This window comes from Dipodomys merriami, unplaced genomic scaffold (genome assembly GCF_024711535.1).
Source record: "Dipodomys merriami isolate MVZ:Mamm:240054 unplaced genomic scaffold, mDipMer1.0.p SCAF_368, whole genome shotgun sequence".
Lineage (NCBI taxonomy): Eukaryota > Metazoa > Chordata > Mammalia > Rodentia > Heteromyidae > Dipodomys > Dipodomys merriami.
In genome coordinates this window covers 126,715-145,000 of record NW_027205248.1, presented here as the reverse complement: position 1 = coordinate 145,000, position 18,286 = coordinate 126,715, and the positions used below count along the sequence as shown (strand labels likewise).

The 18,286-nt window shown below is 67.9% G+C and overlaps 1 protein-coding gene across 4 annotated transcripts in view; it reads right to left on the bottom strand.

Moving 5' to 3' along the window:
• Positions 1 to 18,286, bottom strand: part of LOC138804525 (IQ motif and SEC7 domain-containing protein 3-like) — a 41,169-nt gene that overhangs the window by 200 nt on the left and 22,683 nt on the right. Inside the window, exons 4-15 of one of the 4 annotated variants that reach the window (XM_069988841.1) lie at positions 15,868 to 16,934; positions 13,650 to 13,811; positions 12,021 to 12,143; positions 11,394 to 11,560; positions 10,562 to 10,701; positions 9,582 to 9,707; positions 7,726 to 7,825; positions 7,361 to 7,522; positions 6,633 to 6,725; positions 4,960 to 5,018; positions 4,784 to 4,863; positions 2,505 to 2,582 (exon numbers count right to left, since the gene is read on the bottom strand). In XM_069988841.1, the coding sequence (XP_069844942.1) occupies positions 4,789 to 4,863; positions 4,960 to 5,018; positions 6,633 to 6,725; positions 7,361 to 7,522; positions 7,726 to 7,825; positions 9,582 to 9,707; positions 10,562 to 10,701; positions 11,394 to 11,560; positions 12,021 to 12,143; positions 13,650 to 13,811; positions 15,868 to 16,934 (2,274 nt within the window). In that variant the 3' untranslated portion in view covers positions 2,505 to 2,582; positions 4,784 to 4,788. Of the gene's footprint in view, positions 2,600 to 4,783; positions 4,864 to 4,959; positions 5,019 to 6,632; positions 6,726 to 7,360; positions 7,523 to 7,725; positions 7,826 to 9,581; positions 9,708 to 10,561; positions 10,702 to 11,393; positions 11,561 to 12,020; positions 12,144 to 13,649; positions 13,812 to 15,867; positions 16,935 to 18,286 lie in introns of all 4 variants that reach the window. The other 3 variants (XM_069988840.1, XM_069988838.1, XM_069988839.1) reach the window with 3 other exon arrangements.

Genomic DNA, 18,286 nt, shown 5'->3' with positions numbered 1-18,286 from the left:
GTTGGGGCTACCTACCGGGAACAGAGCGGCCTGGAGGCCCAGGGAGGGGTGGGGGGCGGGGGCAAACGTGGGGGGGAGACCCCTCCACAGACACCCGGGACAGGCTTCGGCCTGGAAGGGAACCGGCCCCCCAAATCCGCTGGGAAAGCTAACTCCATCTCCCGCTCTTGGTTCTGGAGTTGGGGCTGAGTGCATGGAACAGGAGAAAGGGGTTCAGGTCCCCCCTAGAGTAAGGCCTAGAGAGCAGAGGGGGCGGCACCACCTTGGGGTGCCTGGGTCTGGGGGGACAGGTCAGTACTCCGCTGTCCTCTCAACCTTGGGAGAGCTGGACGCTGTGGGAGGGGGCGGGGGGCCTTGCCCAGGGTCCCAGCCTCAGGTTACCACGATCTGAGAAGGAAAGTTCCAGAGGCTGGGAATTCTGGCATCCCCAGTGGAGAGGAGGGAGGGCCAGCTGCTTCCACGGGGGGGGGCCTTTCCTGGTCCTCAGGGGTTCTGAGACACCCTAACCCCCCCCCGCCCCGGCAGGGAGCCCCGACTGCCACCCAGGGCCAGCCCCTCCCTCCCCGGGAAGTAGCTCAGGTGGCGGGGGAGGGAGGGCGCCAGCGAAGGCCCCTGGCCCCGGGACCAGCTGTTCCACCCCTCCCTCCCTCCTCCCTCCCTCACAACCTGATTCCTAGTCGTTTCCGGTCTTCCTTCAGACCCTTCTTCAAACCCACCCACTCCTGTCCTGCAGCTCCTGTCCTCCCCACCCCCGGCCAAGGGCAGCGCCCCATCTATCAGACACTTGGCCCCAACAGGCCCCCCCCGACTGACAGACACGGGGGGGGGGGACACGTGGCCCGGGAAGGAGACAACAAATCAGCCGCGGGTCACGGAGGTCTGGCTGTCAGAGGCAGGGCCAGAAATAAACGCTGGGTGACACGGTGATGACGCATGGGTCACACGCGCACACACACACGCACGCACACGCACACACACACACACACACGCACACGGGAGAAACGAGGTCATCCAGCCCAGCTGAGTGCTCTCTGGGCCTCCTGTCTGGCTCAGGCCCCAAGGAGAAAAGCCAGTGCGCTTCAGACGCGCTCGAGGCGTTGGCAATGACGCGAGCGGGAGGGGAGTGTGGGCAGTGGGGGCCCCCCCCACAAACACCTCCTGAACCGGCCCTGACCAGGCCAGGCCGTGGCCCACCCCCCATGGTCTCTGCCCCTGGCAGGTCTCTGCCCCTCACGTGGCCGGGGCGGGACGGGGGGACGGGGGGGGCAGTTCCTAGAGCTCCACGGGACCATGTGGGCTGGGTCTCTTCTGCTGGGTCCTGGGATTTGGGGGAGCCCGGCTTGTCTTATCTGTGCAATTCTGAGGGCCCAGAGACCGTCCACTCACCCCTGCGGAAGGCAGAGCTGGGCCTTCCAGGAAGTGGGGGGGAGGCTCAAGTTAAAGGTAGGGGAGGCAGCAGAGACTCAGGTGACCCCACTTCTCTAGCCTGTCTGTACCCCCATTCTGGAAGCTTCAGAGCCATGCAGGATGGAGCCCTGGTTTGGGGGGAGGTGTCCGCACCTGCTTGTGTGCATGTCCCGCTCTGTGTGTGTGTGTGTGTGTGTCACACACGTGCCCGTGTGCGCTGGCTCCGACGTGGGCTGGGGCAGGGGAACTTGCACACACGGCGCGTGTGTAAAGAGATCGCCGTGAGACCCCACGGCAGTGGGCTGGAGCTACAGAGAGCCCGCGTTCCATCCGGGGCTCTCGGGAGGCCGGGGACACGGGGTGAGGAGGGGTCGGGGCAGCCCGCCATCTTTGGGGCCCAAGGAGCAGGCTCCGGAGACCGCTGGCCAGAGAAAGCCCGCCGCCCTTGAGCTCCCCGCCGTCCAGCCAGCCTCACCCAGGCGGCCGGGGTCCCCGCCGCCGGCCACACCCAGCCTCTCTCGCCCCCTCCATCTTCTTCAAAGCCTGGGTACCAACAGAGCCCCCAAAGCCCGTCGGCCAGCCGGGCCCTCAACCTCCTCAGTGTCCTCCAGCCCCGAGGCCGGGGTCCAGCGTGGTGTGCCGCGGGCCAGATGACGAGGGGGGCGTGGTGTCAGGCCTGGGGGGGAGCAGCAGGAGGTGGGGGCCCCCCCAGTGTCGAGCCCACGCTGGGGTGAGTCGTGGCAGATGGCCGTGTCTACACCAGGCTGCGGGAGCCGCCCGAGCCCCGGCGCCGGAGCAGCAGGGAGCTGGGGGGACAGAACTGGTGCGGGTGGTTGTAGGGGGGCGGGGGCGGGGGCAGCGGGGGCTGGTGGGCGGCCGTGGGGGAGCCCGGGCCCCGCAGGGGGGCGGGGGACGAGGCGGCGGCGTAGCAGGACAGGGCCCGGCTCAGCAGGGGCTCCATGCGGGCCAGGCAGGGCTTGTCCAGGACGATGACCTTCACGATCTGCTGGCACTGGACCAGGGTGCCGGGGGGCGCGGGGGGCAGAGGTCGCAGGGCCGGCTCCCCCGGGGGGCTAGGCTGCGGGTCTGACGGCGGCGGCGGCGGCGGCGGTGGCGGTGATGGCGGAGGTCCCCTCTCGGCCCCCAGCCCGGACGTGTGCTGGGGCGTTTGGAGCCTGTTGTGAATTGATACCTAGTTTAGAAACAGCCAGAGAAGCGTGACGTGTTACAGACCAGTTCCCCGGCCTGAAGGCCCTGAGCCGCCCCCTGCCAGCCTCCCCCCTCTACCCACGGCCTCACCGGGCCTGGCCACGGGGGACAGCCCTGGCCCCCAGCCTGCGGTCTGTTCACTCTGGCCACGCCCCCTCCGGCTAGCTCCTCCCACCTCTTGAGCTAGCTCCACCCACAGCTGGAGGAGCAGGGCCTGTGACCTGTGCCCCTTCATGCCCCCCAGGGGTGCGCTGCGGGCCAGAGGACCTGACGCTGGGACCCTCCTACCGCTCCCCAAGCCCTCTCCTAGGGGTGTCCGAACCCCGAGATGGCACTCGCCAAGACAGCACCCCACTGGGCTCTGGTTAAGTGTGCCCGTGGAGGGGGGCGCTGGGAGGGGGGCCTAAGCGTCACCCCTCGGGCAGGGGCGCGTGCGGGCCCCAGTGTGGCAGAACACGGAGCCGGCGTGAGCGCACCGGCCTGGCGGCCTCTGCTAGCGGGAGACCTGGAGGACAGGGACAGGAGAGAGGCCGGAAGGTTCCAGAAGCAGGATTTAATTCCTTATCCTATACCCGGGTGGAATGCTTCCTACTTGTGTCCCCGCCGCACAGGGCAGAGGGGAAACTGAGGCTGAGGATGCTTCCCACTGCCCAGACTCACTGCAGAGGGGCGGCAGCCAGGGATTTATCCCAGGCCCAGCCCAAGACGGCTCCGCCTGCAGCTCACGGAGCCTTCACGCCTCACGCGTCCGTGTCCTCCCGCAGGGCGGCCCCTCCCCGCCGGGCCGGCCTGCACCGCCTTCCGCCTCCCCTCCCCTCCCCGCCTCCCCTCCCCGCGGGAGCACCCTGTGCACGGCCAGCCTGCGCCCTTCATGTGGAAGAGCCGGTGAGTGAAAAGCAAGAAGTAACAGCAAATCACCCGCTCCCCTTCCTCCCCTCCCTACTCAGACAGACAGACAGACAGACAGACAGGTGGGCATGGATAGCAGAGTTAGGACAGCTCAGAGATGGAGAAGCACCTGCTGGAGGCAGGGGAGGAGGAGGACAGGGAGGAGGAGGGGAGGAGGGAGCTTGGAGCTGCCGGCCAGCTGCAGCCCGGGTCTCGGCGGCCGCAGGGCCCTGGAGCCTGAGGTGGGGCCGGGCCGAGGGAGGGGGAGCTGGTGCTGTACAGGGGGGCTGGGGGAGGGGCTCGGCTGCTGGGGCTGTACGGGTGCCCCCCCCGCAGACACACACCACAGTGTGGGGTTGGGCGCAGGGACAGATGGAAAAGCCCCCGGGCCCTGGGGCTCAGGATCCAACCCCTGGGTTGAAGTGGGGCGGGGGACTGTGTGTGTGAAGCAGCTGGGGGGCCCGAGGCCCGGCAGCCACGGAGGGGACCCCTGGGGGACCAGGCAGCCACGGAGGGGACCCCTGGGGGACCAGGCAGCCACGGAGGGGCCCCTGGGGGACCAGGCAGCCACGGAGGGCCCCCTGGGGGACCAGGCAGCCACGGAGGGGACCCCTGGGGGACCAGGCAGCCACGGAGGGGACCCCTGGGGGACCAGGCAGCCACGGAGGGGACCCCTGGGGGACCAGGCAGCCATGGAGGGGCCCCTGGGGGACCAGGCAGCCACGGAGGGGACCCCTGGGGGACCAGGCAGCCACGGAGGGGACCCCTGGGGGACCAGGCAGCCACGGAGGGGACCCCTGGGGGACCAGGCAGCCACGGAGGGGCCCCTGGGGGACCAGGCAGCCACGGAGGGCCCCCTGGGGGACCAGGCAGCCACGGAGGGGCCCCTGGGGGACCAGGCAGCCACGGAGGGGCCCCTGGGGGACCAGGCTTTGGGGCTGTCTTTGGTTATGGCCTGGGGATGGGTGGGAACACCTCCCGCCGCTCGTTCTAATCGCACGCAGCCCAAGGCTGGCTTTCCGGGGTCCGGCCTCGGCCCTGAGTTGCTCCCCACCCCTGTCCGCTTTGCCCAGAGGGATCGGGAAGCATGGCGCTGCCCAGAAGCAGGGGGGCACAGGACTCCCTCTCTGTGGTACCACGGGGCGGGGCGGGGGGGTCCGATGTGAGAAGCTCTGGGGTTTGCTGGGGAGGGCGGGAGGGAGGGCGGGGGTGTGGGAGGGGGCTGCGTCTCCCGGATCTCCGCCCTGGAGGGTCGGCCGGCCCCGGGAGGTGGCATTACCCATGCTAGCAGTAACTTTTAATTGTATCTCTTGAAATTGGTAAAATGGTGATTCGGGCTGGGGAGGCACTGAGTAAAACCTGGGAAGAGAAACAACAGACGGTGAGAAGGAAGACGGGGCGCGGGGCCACGGGGCCACGGGGTCACTCACCTGGACCGCACCAGGCCTCACTTACCTCCCCCGGGCTCTCGGCCCCCGCCGCGGGCTTCTCCCTGGCCGCCGGCTGGCTTTTGGCTTTGAATACAAAAGGCACAAGGCTGGCTCAGGCCACCAGGGCTGGAAGCTTCTCCGCCCCGGGCCTAGCCTGGGCTGGGGCGCAGGCCCCAGCGGGGTCTGAGCTGTGTGACTTTCCGCCAGAGGCAGAACCTCTCTGGGCCTGGGCAGTTAGCACAGCAGTCTAGCACACGCATCGTGCCCGCTGCCAAAGCCTCCCCGGGGCACTGGGGTGCTGGCCAAGAGACAGCCCTGATGTGGGCGCCAGGTCCATGGCAGAAGGGGCCGTCTTTAGTCTCTGTCACGTAGCCTAGCTGAGAGGTAAAGGCCGGGCGCCGGTGGCTCACGTCCGTCATCCCAGCTACTCGGGAGGCTGAGATCTGAGGATCACGGTTCAAAGCCAGCCTGGGCAGGAAAGTCCGTGAGACTCTGATCTCCAATAAACCACCAGAAAACCGGAAGTGGCGCCATATATGTGGCTCAAGTGGTAGAGCGCCAGCCTTGATCTGAAGAGCTCAGGGACAGCGCCCAGGCCCTGAGTTCAAGCCCCAGGACCACCACCACCAACAACAAAAAGGCTTGGGAATGGAAGACCACCAGCTCGGCTTCCCACAGCCCCGCCCTCGGGGCTCCGCCCTGCCATCGGCCGCCCAGGGCTGACCAGGGCTCTCAGAAGCCCACAGGGGCGCAGAGCAGGGCTGAGGGGCCCGGAGCCCAGCTGAGGGGAGGCCGAGGGCAGCGCTGGGCACGCCATGACCAGATCACAGTGGACGAGCGGGCGGGGGGCTTTCCTCGCACGCGGGAGCCCCAGGCCCCTGGCACCGTCCCCTGTGCTGCTGTCCGTCTGTCCTGAGCGTGGCTTCCGGGCCAGCTGGGGGGCGGGGGCCCGAGGCGTCCACTCCAGTCTACCAGCTCAAGCGGACCTTGCGTGGGGACACCTCCTCCTCCCCCCGTCCCTCTTCAGGGCGAGGGGTACGAGAGAAGCACTGAGTGGGGCCTAACTCTCCTGCCACCTGATTCCTCCCGTCTGGGGGCCGGAGGGGGGTGCTGACGGGGGCTGGACCGCAGGGAGAGCCGCAAGAGCAATTCCAGATAGAGAGACTTCAGCCGGGCACGGTAGCTCACACCCGTAAGCCCAGCCAACGGGGGGCTGAGCTCCAAGGACTGAGGTTCAAAGCAGCTAGGGCAGACGAATCCCCTGTGACTCCGATGAACCAACAACAGCCGCACCAAAACAAGGCTGGGAAGGGGAGCTGTGGCTCAAGTGGTAGAGCGCCAGCCGTGAGTGAAAAAGGCTGAGCAAGAGAACACGGTCCTGAGTTCGAGCCCCGGGCCTGGTGGGAGCACATGCGCACACACGTGTGTACACACACACGTGCGCACACACGCACACGCATGCACACACGTGCGTGCACACGCACGCACATGCACGCACGCACACACAATGCACGCACACACGCGCACACACACACATGCACATGCACGCACACATGCACGCACGCACACACAATGCACGCACGCACACGCACGCACACGCACACGCGCACACACGCACACGCACACTGAAGGGCTCCTGGTGTGCTGCCCCTCCCTCCCACCGCGGGGAGGAGGGCCAGCCTGGGGGTCCGCGCTCACCTGGGGGTGACCCCAGCTTGGGCTGAGCATCCGCCTGGGCTCCCCCGGCCTTGAGGGACAGCGACTTCGTCCCCTGCTGCCTCTCCAGCTCCCCTGAGGACACAGAGGGGCCTGGTCAGAGGGGCGCGGCCTCCAGCCCGCGGGGGCGCGGGGGAGACGGGGGCAGGGGAGAGGAGGGAGAGCGACCCCCCCAGCTCCGGAGCCCCCCCCCCGCCGTCCTCTCCTCCCTCCTTCCCTCTCCCCCTCCCTCTGCCTGGCTTAACCCACACTGAATCCTTGCTAGCCACAAGGGTCGCTCTAGCTCACTTAGGAGGCCGAGAATCAGAGGATTGAGATTGGAGGCCAGCCCAGGCAGCAGAAAGTCCATGAGGCTGGGGAAGGGGGGCGGCGGGGTGGGGGGCGGCGGGGTGGGGGTGTCATCCCCAGCAAACACAGGAAGCCTAAAGTGGGCGTCTCACGGCCCAGCCACACGCCCTGAGTGCAAGCGAGTCCCGTGGGAAACAAGGCGAGAGGTGACAGAGGTGCTATCGCACCAGCCTCGCGGGCGCGAAGCCCGATTGGGGGGGGGGGCTGGCGGGCTGAGATTTGAGATCTGAGCTTCCCTGCTGCTGTGTGACTTCGGGCAGGTCCTGAACCTCTCTGTGCTCCCCAGTTTGCTCGCTCAGAGGGGCTGGGGCCAGGGGGGGGCTGCCGTCACCCCTGGGCCCTGAGGTGCCGCTGCATCTTACACTCTATCCGGATCTGCTCCAGCTCCGTCACCTCTGCGATGGACTCCTTCAGATCCTCCACGAACTTCTGCATCTCGTCGGAGCCCAGCGCGCAGAAGTGCAGCGCCTGCTTCTTCTCCGAGCCCGACGGCGGCGTCACCAGCGAGATGCCGTGGGAGTAATCTGCCGGCAGGGAAGGCCCTACGCTCATCCCCCGGGAGCCACCGGAAAACCGGAGTGGCGCCGTGGCTCAAGGGGTAGAGCCCCAGCCTCCGGCTGAAGAGCTGGGCCCTGAGTTCAAGCCCCATGTCTGACAAAAAAGCCCCCCAAACCCAAACACCGGGTCTGCCCCGTCTGCCCCCCTACCTCATCTCATGTGGACTTACACTCGTTCTCGAAGAGCTGGAACTGCATGCCGAGCAGGCCGACCGACTTGCAGAAGGTGTACGTGGACGAGCTCTTCTTCTTCGGACACAGTTTGAGAATCTGCGCAAGACAAGGACCCACACACACACGTGGACTCGTGCGCGCTTCGGGCGAGCCCCAACCTCTGTGGGCTTTTGTGTTTCAGGTAGGTCCTGGCCTCGGATTGCAATCCTCCTACCTACATCTCGAGGTGGCTGGGATCACAGGCCTGTACCGCCAAGCCTGGCGTATCTGCTCAGTTGAGGGTCTCATCGACTTTTTGTCCAGGTGGACCTGATCTCTGCCTCCCCCACCCCGCATCCCCCACCCCAGTATCTGCTTCTTTTTTATCTCTGTTCCTCTCCTCCTGACACAGGTCAGTTAAACTAGTTGCTCAACGGGTATATATTTTATCCAGCACCTCCGTGAGCTGACTCATGACCCCAGGGGAAGAATGAAGGACAAATCCATCCGTCCATCCTCCATCCTTCCTTCCTGCCATCAGGACACTACAGCAAAAACCGAGAAAGGGATAAGGTGATTTCCTACGCTGCGTCGTGGAGGGCATGGAGTTAGGGGTGTGGGACAAGGAGAGGAGATCAGGTGGGGCTGGCTCCAGCCCCCCCCTCTTCTCCTGACCGAGGGCCGGTGGAGACAAAAGCCTCACCCAAGCCCTGCTCACGCCCCTGGCGCTCAGGACGAGGCCAGGCATGGACTGAGTGTGGCGTTTGCACACCAAGTCCCGGTACACACTCCCCACGCAGGAGCGCAGATGGAAATGCGCGGTGTGCCCCCTGCCCCTCGGAGAGCCAGGGTCCTCGGGCTGCCTATTCCCACCTTCCCAGGTAACTGCACGCGGCCCCCGTCTCCCTTCTGCCCCGCAGCCATGTCACACCCATGTGGTCCCAGGCAGAGGGCACTGGCTGAGAGCCCGCCCGCCCAGGGGCGGGGCCTGGGAAGCATCCTGAGCTGGCCACGCCCACCCAGGGGCGGGACCTGGGAGCATCCTGAGCTGGCCACGCCCACCCAGGGGCGGGACCTGGGAGCATCCTGAGCTGGCCACGCCCACCCCAGGGGCGGGGCCTGGGAGCATTCATCCTGGCCTGTGGATGGTGAGCCCTCCAGGTGTGTGGTGCTTTGGCTCCTCCCAGGGGGCGGGGCCTGTGTAGCATCCTGAACTGGCCACGCCCATCCCAGGGGCGGGGCCCGTGTAGCATCCTGAACTGGCCACGCCCACCCCAGGGGCGGGGCCTGTGTAGCATCCTGAGCGGGCCACGCCCACCCCCGGGGCGGGGCCTGGGAAGCATCCTGAGCTGGCCACGCCCATCCCAGGGGCGGGGCCTATGTAGCATCCTGAGCTGGCCACGCCCACCCCAGTGGGCGGGCTCTGGGAAGCATCCTGAGCTGGCCACGCCCACCCCAGGGGCGGGGCCTTGTAGCATCCTGAGCTGGCCACGCCCGCCCCGGGGCGGGGCCTGGGAGCATCCATCCTGGCCTGTGGATGGTGAGCCCTCCAGGTGTGTGGTGCTTTGGCTCCTCCCAGGGGGCGGGGCCTGTGTAGCATCCTGCGCTGGCCACGCCCGCCCCAGGGGCGGGGCCTGTGTAGCATCCTGCGTTGGCCACGCCCACCCCAGGGGCGGGGCCTGTGTAGCATCCTGAGCTGGCCACGCCCGCCCAGGGGCGGGGCCTGGGAGCATCCTGAGCTGGCCACGCCCGCCCCGGGGCGGGGCCTCGGAGCACAGCCCCAGTCCCGGCCTGCGGGGCGGGTGAGCCCCGCCCAGTGGGCGTGGCCCGGCGCGCCCTGGCCCCGCCCCGCCCGGTCCCCCGCCCTGCTCACCACCAGCAGGTCGTTGAAGAGGAACACCTCCCTCTGGTGCGCGGCCTGCTTCTGCAGCTTGTTCACGTCCGTCACCTCAAAGAGCCGGCTGCAGCAGACCAGGCGGCGGTGTGGCATCGACAGCACCTGAAGCCAGCCCCGCGCTCAGCCAGCGGCCGGGCCTCAAGGCCTCCTCCCCGGTGCGCGCGCCCACCTTCCGGAAGGGGGGCTGGAGGCCGGGGAGGGGGGACCCCGCTCCCGCTCCCAGGCCGGGGCCTGCATTGACCCTGAGCCTCCTGCGCAGGCCCAGACGGGGCTTTGCGCGTCTCGTGCACCCAGGAGATGGTAGGGATGAGGCGGACCGCCCTGCCACCCCCTGCATAGGAAACAGCCCCGGGAGGCAGCGCAGACCAGGGCGGGGCCCGGGCTCCGACCCCGCTCCCGAGCCGGCCTCCGCACCCCGAACACCCCTCTGCACGGTCGCGTGGCGCAGTGACTGCCAGGGCGCGCCACGTCCTGTGCCCGCTGGGGCCGGGCCGGGGCTGGGGCCGGGCTGGGGCTGGGGCCGGGCTGGGGCCGGGCTGGGGCTGGGGCTGCGCCGGGGCTGGGGCTGCGCCGGGGCTGGGGCTGTGCTGGGGCTGGGGTTGTGCTGGGCCCGGGCTGGGGCTGGGGTTGTGCTGGGGCTGGGGCTGGGGTTGTGCTGGGGCTGGGGCTGCGCCGGGGCTGGGGCTGTGCTGGGGCTGGGGCTGGGCTGGGGCTGGGGCTGGGGCTGTGCTGGGGCTGGGGCTGCGCCGGGGCTGGGGCTGTGCTGGGGCTGGGGCTGTGCTGGGGCTGGGGCTGTGCTGGGGCTGGGGCTGCGCCGGGGCTGGGGCTGTGCTGGGGCTGGGGCTGTGCTGGGGCTGGGGTTGTGCTGCACTGGGGCTGGGGTTGTGCTGGGGCTGGGGCTGGGGTTGTGCTGGGCCCGGGCTGGGGCTGGGGCTGGGGCTGCGCCGGGCACTCACCGTCTTCATGCCCACGATGGACTTCTCCACCTTGGTCACGTACGTGACGTGGTCCTCATTGGACTTGAGCTCCTTCTGCTGCACGCGTTCGTAGATGCCCACCACCAGCTCCCGGGGGATGTCGGCGCCGTCGTCCACGCCTGCCAGCGGGGAGGGGGGTGGGGGGAGTGAGAGCCCCAGGCCGGCCTGCTCCCCAATCCCACGAAATCCAGGACAGTGCCAGGGCGCTCCCTGCCCCAGGTTCTGGAAAGCGCTCCACCCACCCCTCAGGGCTCTTTCCCACCGCAGAGGATGTAAAGAATCCTGCTCACCCTCCCATTCAGCCACCCCCTTGTCTTCCCTCGACCTCTCCTTCCGCCTGCCCCTGCGACCATCTTCCCAATGTCCAATCTCATTCTCTTTAGAATCACGTTCCCCCCCCCCACAGCTGTCCCCTCCTTCCAGTAGGGACTTTGGTGGCATTGAGCAGTTTTGTTGAGATGTCACCGGTGAGGTGTTTTTTCCCTCCCTAAGAACCCAGGGTGGGTTTGGGGAGGGAGGGCTGGACAGGAAGCAGAGGGAATCAGATGGGCCTCTCTAGGAAGAGAAGGCTCTAGTCATGTTAACACAGTAATAGGAAAGTACAAACAGGAAAACCAGGCATGGTAGTGCATGCCTGTAATCCCGGCACTCCAGAGCCTAGACCAGAGACTGGCAGGACTGGACTGAATGCACTCAGCCCTGGCATGGGAAGGCACCGGCCCGGCTCTGGGCCTGCAGGCCACGCAGAACAGGTCAGTGCAGAGGCCCACACGGCAGCCTCCGCCCGCCCCCCCCTCGGCCCCTGCCTCACCCCTGAGGTTCCGGATGAAGTCCTCCAGCATCATCTTGCGGTCCGGCTTGATGTTGGGGCTGTACATGTCAGTGTTGAGGAGGATGATGGCGAAGGCCAGGATGAAGATGGTGTCGGGGTTGTGGAACTGCTGGACCACCTCGGGGTTGCACATGCAGTAGCGCTGGCTGGGGGGGGGGTGGGGGGGAGGGGAGGAGGGGGCGCAAGGCAGGGCCGTGAGTCTCCCTCCACCCCAGTTCCAGCACGGGGGGGGGGAGGCTAGGGAGGGGCTGACGCCGCCCCTGAGGGTTTGGGGCCCAGGGAGGTCACTGGCTGCCGTGTGTGTGTGTGTGTGTGTGTGTGTGTGTGTGTGTGTGTGTGTGTGTGTGTGTGTGTGCGCGCGCGCCCGTGTGCCCGTGTGCCCGTGTGTCGGTCCTGGGACTTGAACTCAGGGCCCTGGGTGCTATCCCTGAGCTTTTTCACTCAAAGCTGGCGCTCTGCTGCTCGAGCCACAGCGCCACTTCTGGCTTTTTGCGGGTTCCTTGGAGATCAGCGTCTCACAGACGTTCCTGCCCTGGCTGGCTTTGGCCCGCGATCCTCTAGATCTCAGCGGAGTGTGGCGGGGCGGGGGGCGGGGCCGAGGGTCACCTGAAGGCCTCGATGAGCCGCTCCACCTTCTGCGCCTCGCCCTGCACGCGGATGTGGGCCTGGAACTTGCGCAGCGCCTCGTCCAGCTCCACGCCGGAGAAGTCCATCTCGTCCACCACGCAGCTGAGGGCGGCGGAGGGGGGGCGTGAGGGCAGGGGAGGAGGCCCCCCAGCCCCCCACCACGTCCACCCAAGACAGGGGCTCCGCCCCCCCGCAGCGGGTCCTCCCTCCAGCCTTTCCCCGTGCTCCTCCTGGCCCACGCCTCCCCCGCAAACAGTGGCGGTGGGGGCTGGAGGCCAGGGCTGGGGGGGCAGGGGAGGGGGGCCGCAGCAGCTGGGAGGGGGGATCTGTCCAGCCGGCGCCATGGCCTAGTTTCCAGCGTGGGCTCAGGTGGAAGACGGCGAGCGCGCCTGCTCTCCCTCCACAGCTCCCTCCCCGCACTCAGCCGGGTGGAAATGCTGGCCCGCGGCGATCGGGGAGCTCAGGGGTGCCCCTGAACCAGGACGCCCCCCCCCGTGTGTGCTCTGAGACCCCCCACGCTGCCCTCTGGCGGGGTGTTCACTCTGTATTTAGCATGTTTGGAGGTAGCCTGGGAAGCTGCGTGCCTCACCAGCTTTCTGCTAACCCGTGGCTGGGCGGACGGAGCCCGGGGAAGTCTGGGTCGTCGTCTTTTGTTGGTGGGAGGAATGGTTGCTCCTGGGGCTTGAACTCGGGGCCTGGGTGCTGTCCCTGAGCTGCTGTGCTCAAGGTGAGCGCTCTACCACTCGAGCCACAGCACCACTTCTTTGCCTTCTGGTGGTTCAGTAGAGACAAGAGTCTCACGGACTTTCCTGCCCAGGCTGGCTTTGAACCGCGATCCTCAGCTCTCAGCCTCCTGGGTTGCTGGGATGGCAGGCGGGAGCTACGGGTGCCTTTTGTGCTTTTTGAAGTGTGTAGCAACGTAATCGGGAGCCCAGGGAACAGTAACCAGAACCCGCTACCTCTTCCTCACTGGGAATGCGGGGGGGGGGGGGTGCATTGTAGGTGCATTCTAGAATGAGCCAGAATGAGCCGGCTGGGCGGCGTGTAGAGGAAATGGATTTTGCCATCTCAGGCTTTTCCCACACAGCAGCCAGTGCTTGGGGGGGCCTCCCCCCCCCCCCGGCAGACGCTGTGGGGAACCCGGGGCGGGGGGGGGGCTGGAGTGTAGGGAGAGGGGAGGAGCATCTGTTTCCTTGGGAGGGGCCAGCAGGAACCCCCCTTTTATCCAGCGCTTCTGGGCTCACGCGGCTTAATTAAAGCCCTCCCCTCCCGCGGCCGGCTGGCGGGTTATTTCTGGCGGTGCAAACGCATCACGGATCATTAACCTCTTCAGAACCCCTGCTGCACCCCTGCACCCCTGCGCCTCTCATTCGCCTTCCTCCCCACAGCTCAGCCCCACGGCCAAGCTCCTGAGGCAGCGGGGGGGGGGGGGGGCAGGGGGCTGCAGACAAGTGGTGGCCCCCAGAAAACACCAGGGGTGTCGAGGCCTGGGGGGGGCGCCAGCCCTGGGGTGTCAGTCTAGCGGCTCTGGCCCCCTCTGGGCTGGCTGGGCCGAGGGTGGACAGGACGCCTGGAATCCCGGCCGGCGTCGGGGCGGGCGGCACTCACTCGAGCACGTCGCGGTTGAACTGCTTCTTGCTGCTGCCCAGGAACTCGCCGATCATCTGGCGGCTGAGGCCCTTGCGCTGCAGCAGGAAGTGGGCCACGCCGATGGGCGTGTCGGGGATGAAGCCCCTGGAGATGAGGAACTGCACGCCTTTGTCGGGGTTTCTGGGAAGGGGGAGGGGGGAGGTGAGCCGAGGTGGCCTGGGCCTCCTGTGCGCCATGAACCCCCTGGGAACCCCGGCACCTGGGCTGTGCAGGTGTCCCCCATGGGGGCACGGCGTACCCCAGCACCTCACGGGGGGGGGGACAGAAGGCCCTCCTCCGTCCCCACCTCCCATGCTCTGTCCCCCAGGACAGCCAAGGAGCCCCGTCCTCCCCGCCCTCCCCAGCCCACCCCGGACACCCCAAGAGGCTGAGGGGGGATGCGGTGGGTCCAAGGGCCCCGTCCTCCCCGCCCTCCCCAGCCCACCCCAGACACCCCAAGAGGCTGAGGGGGGACGTGGTGGGTCCAAGGGCCCCGTCCTCGGCCCCCTTTGTCAGGGGTGAGTTTCGGGGGGCGTGGGGCCGGCTATGTCTTGAGGCAATTTCAGGACACAGACGGGCAGCAGCATTCAGAGCCTGGTAGAGGGCTGGGCAGGCGGCTCAGGGGTAGAGCGCTCGCCTGGCACGCACGAAGCCCTGGGTTCAAGTCCTCAGCACCACAGACACACAGAAAAAACACAACTGGTGCTGCGGCTCAAGGGGTAGAGCGCCAGCCTAGAGCAAAAGCAGCTTAGGACAGCGCCCAGGCCCTGAGTTCAAGCCCCAGGACTGACAGAAAAAATTCAATTAGTAATTTAAGAAGATTCTGGGAGAGCACTCTGCCCAGCATGTTAAGTGTATGTGTATGTGTGTGTGTGTCTGTCTGTCTGTCCTGAGGCTTGAACTCAGGGCCTCGTTGTTTTCTGCTCAAAGCTGGTGCCTGAACCACAGCTCCACATCCAGCCCTTCCGGGGGTCACTGGGGACAGGCGTTGCAAAGACTTTCCTGTCTGGGCTGGCTTTGAACCAGGACACGTGGCAGATACGGTCAGACGGCCCTGGCTTCCCAAGCCCTGCTGCCGGCTACCACTTTGAGCGGCTGCGGCCCACCAGACCTCTCTGAGCGCCCAGTTTGCTGGCCTGTAGAATGGAGTGACGCCACCCATCTCTAGATGCTGCTGGGAGGAGCTCAGGGACTCTGCGCCCGGTGGAGGAGGAACAGTAAAGTGTGCATGTGGCTCACTCCCGTCATCCCAGCTACTCAGGAGGCTGAGATCTGAGGATCACAGTTCAAAGCCAGCCCGGGGCAGGAAAGTCTGTGAGACTCTGATCTCCAGTGAACCACCAGAAAACTGGAAGTGGCGCTGTGGCTCAAGTGGTAGAGCACCAGCCTTGAGCTGAAGAGCTGAGGGGCAGCGCCCAGGCCCAGAGGTCAAGCCTCACAAACAAACAAAAAATCTCCCATGGATTTGTCTGTACAGACTGGCCTTCGACCACGATCCTCTGATCTCAGCCTCCTACAGTAGCTAGGGCTGCAGGCCCACAGCCCCGCCCCGGCCCCTCCCCGCCCCCGGCCCCTCCCCGGCCCCGCCCCCGGCCCCGGCCCCGCCCCAGCCGTCCCGGCCCCGCCCCCGGCCCCGCCCCAGCCGGCCCGGCCCCGCCCCAGCCCCACGGCCCCGCCCCCGGCCCTGCCCACGGCCCCTCCCCAGCCGGCCCGCCCACTCCCCCGGCCCCGCCCCCTCCCGCGCCCCCGGCCCCGCCCCTCCCCAGCCGGCCCGCCCCCTCCCGCGCCCCCGGCCCCGCCCCCGGCCCCGCCCCAGCCGGCCCGGCCCCGCCCCTCCCCAGCCGGCCCGCCCCCTCCCGCGCCCCCGCCCCCGGCCCCGCCCCAGCCGGCCCGCCCCCTCCCACGCCCCCGGCCCCGCCCCAGCCGGCCCGGCCCCGCCCCTTCCCAGCCAGCCCCGCCCCCTCCCGCGGCCCCGCCCCCTCCCGCGCCCCCGGCCCCCGCCCCCGGCCCCGCCCCAGCCGGCCCGCCCCCTCCCGCGGCCCCGCGCCCCCGCCCCTCCCGCGCCCCCGCCCCTCCCGCGCCCCCGGCCCCGCCCCAGCCGGCCCGGCCCCGCCCCCGTCCCAGCCGGCCCCGCCCCCTCCCGCGCCCCCTCCCGCGCCCCCGGCCCCGCCCCAGCCGGCCCGGCCCCGTGGCTCACATGTTGAAGAGGTTGAGGCCGATGCGGTAGAGGCGCTTGCGCAGCGTGTCTGTGGACAGCGTGGGGGACCGGCAGCTGGCCGGGTTCTCGCAGTGGTAGCGCGGCAGGCTCAGGATCATGGCCTGCAGGGCCTCCTTGGAGGCCGAGGCCGCCGCCTCGGGGCCCGGCCTGGCCGGCGTGGCCGAGGCGCCGCCGCCGCGCCGCTCCGCGCGCTCTCCCCGCTCCGCCTCGGCGGCTCTCCCGGCCTCCTCCTCCTCCGCCTCCTCCTCCTCCTCCTCCACGCCTTCCGCGGCCTCCGGCTGCGGGGTGCCGGCCTCGGGCTCGGGCTCGGCGCAGGAGTCCGCGGTGGGGGCGGCCCCCCGAGCCGTGGCGTCCCGGTCCCCCTGCCCGGGGGCCTCGTCGCGATCGGCCCTGCCGGCCGCGGGCTCGGCGCCGGGGGCCTGTGCGCCCAGGCAGTTGGCCACCGACAGCGCCGTGGAGGACACGGAGATGTTCTGACTGGCGATCTGCACGGTGACATCCCGGAAGGCCATCATGAGGGTGCCGCTGTGACCCTGGGGCAGGCCGGCCTCCGCGGCCTCCTCCCCGGACCCCGGGACGCCGCCGCCGTCCGGATCCCTCATCTCCGCCTCCAGGCCGGGCGGCGCGGCGCCCGCGTGCAGCGCCCGGTGGAGCTGGTAGGCGCCGCTCTCCTGCAGGGAGCACATGGTCTTGAGGCTCCAGGTGCTCAGGGCGTCGTCGATGGACTTGGCCAGGGACTGCACCTGCTCGGCGAAGGAGTCCTCGAGCTCGGTGAGCGTGCCCGCCGGGCCGGGCGCGCGCGCCAGCGGCAGCCCCAGCAGCCCGCAGCGCTCCGCCAGCGCCCTCTCGGCCGCCAGGCCCTCGGCGGCCGTGGGCGCGCGCGCCCTGCGCAGGGAGATGCGCCGGGGCAGGCGGCTCTCCAGCAGCGAGTTGCGGATCTTCTCGAAGTTCTTGCTGAGCTGGTACTGGCGGAAGGCCGTCTGGATGGTGCAGGCCGCCCGCCGCGACACCAGGTGGCCCCCGTACTTGTGCTCTAGCATCTCAATCTGCAGCGGGGCGGGAGACAGGGCCGGGGGAGAAAGGGCGCGGTCAGGCAGGCCAGGAGGGGGGGCAGGCCCCGGCGCAGGGGTGGAGAGGGAAGAAGGGATCATGGCTGATCACCTCGGCCTGGCTTAATCCGAGATGTCAGGCCCCCTGGGCGGGACCCCAAGAAGGAGCAGAATTCTACACCGGGACGGAAGGAACGTGTTGTTAAGGGATCCCACGAGGCCAGGCTTCGTGGATCACGCCTGTAATCCCAGCAACTCAGGAGGCAGTCGGCATCGGGAGGCCTCAGTCTGACGGCTACCCAAGCGAATGGCACCAAACCGCTGTCCTCGCGGCTGTGTAGCTCGGAGACAAGGCCTGTCTACAAGTCTCAAGTGTTCCCTGGGCGGCTCGGTCTTAGCCACCTCCACCATTCTGAACCTTAATCCCGTGAGCCTTGCTTTAGTTTAGTTTGTATTTTTAGTTATTTATTTGTATCGGTCGTGGGGCTTGAACTCTGGGCCTGGGCGCTGTCCCTCAGCTCTTCAGCTCAAGGCTGGCGCTCTACCCCTTGAGCCACAGCGCCACTTCCAGTTTTCTGATGGTTCACTGGAGATCAGAGTCTCACGGCCTTTCCTGCCCCGGGCTGGCTTTGAACTAGGATCCTCAGATCTCAGCCTCTTGAGAAGCTAGGATGACGGGCGGGAGCCACTGGCACCCGGCTTAGTTTTTATTTTTTTAATTGATTTTTAGTTATTTATGTGTCCGCCCTGGGGTTTGGACTCAGAGCCTGGGCGCTGTCCCTGAGCTTCTTTTGCTCTACCACTTGAGCCATAGCGCCACTTCCGGCTTTTTCTGTGTCTGTGGTGCTGAGGAATCGAACCCAGGGCTTCACGCGTGCTAGGCAGGCGCTCTGTCACGGAGCCGCCCGCCCAGGCTCCAAGCTGCTCTTTGGCCCTGACTTTTCTCTGTGGCCCTTCCTGGCATTTGTCCCGCTGGACCTCCTCCTGCTCAGACTTCCTGAGAGGCGCTGACGCTCGGGTGATCCAATCAGCGCCACCCCCTTCCCCCCTCCCCCCTCTCCCCTCCCTCCTTCTCTGCTCTTGTCACCAGCTCAGAACGGGCACTGTCCCTCCATGGCTAGATGTTATTACCTAACCGCGTCCCTGGCGCTGCCCCGCGCTGTGCCAGTCTCGGGGCTGGGCCTCGTCAGGGAGGGGGGTGCGGACAGGGCTACTGCAAATGCTTTTCTCTGCCCCGGGGGAAATTAACAACAACAACAAAAGATCCAGGTCTCTTCCAGGTCTCGGCTTGCAGCCAATGTTCCATCCTCTTCCCCCTGGAGGCCCCGACCCCATTCTCTTAGGACTCA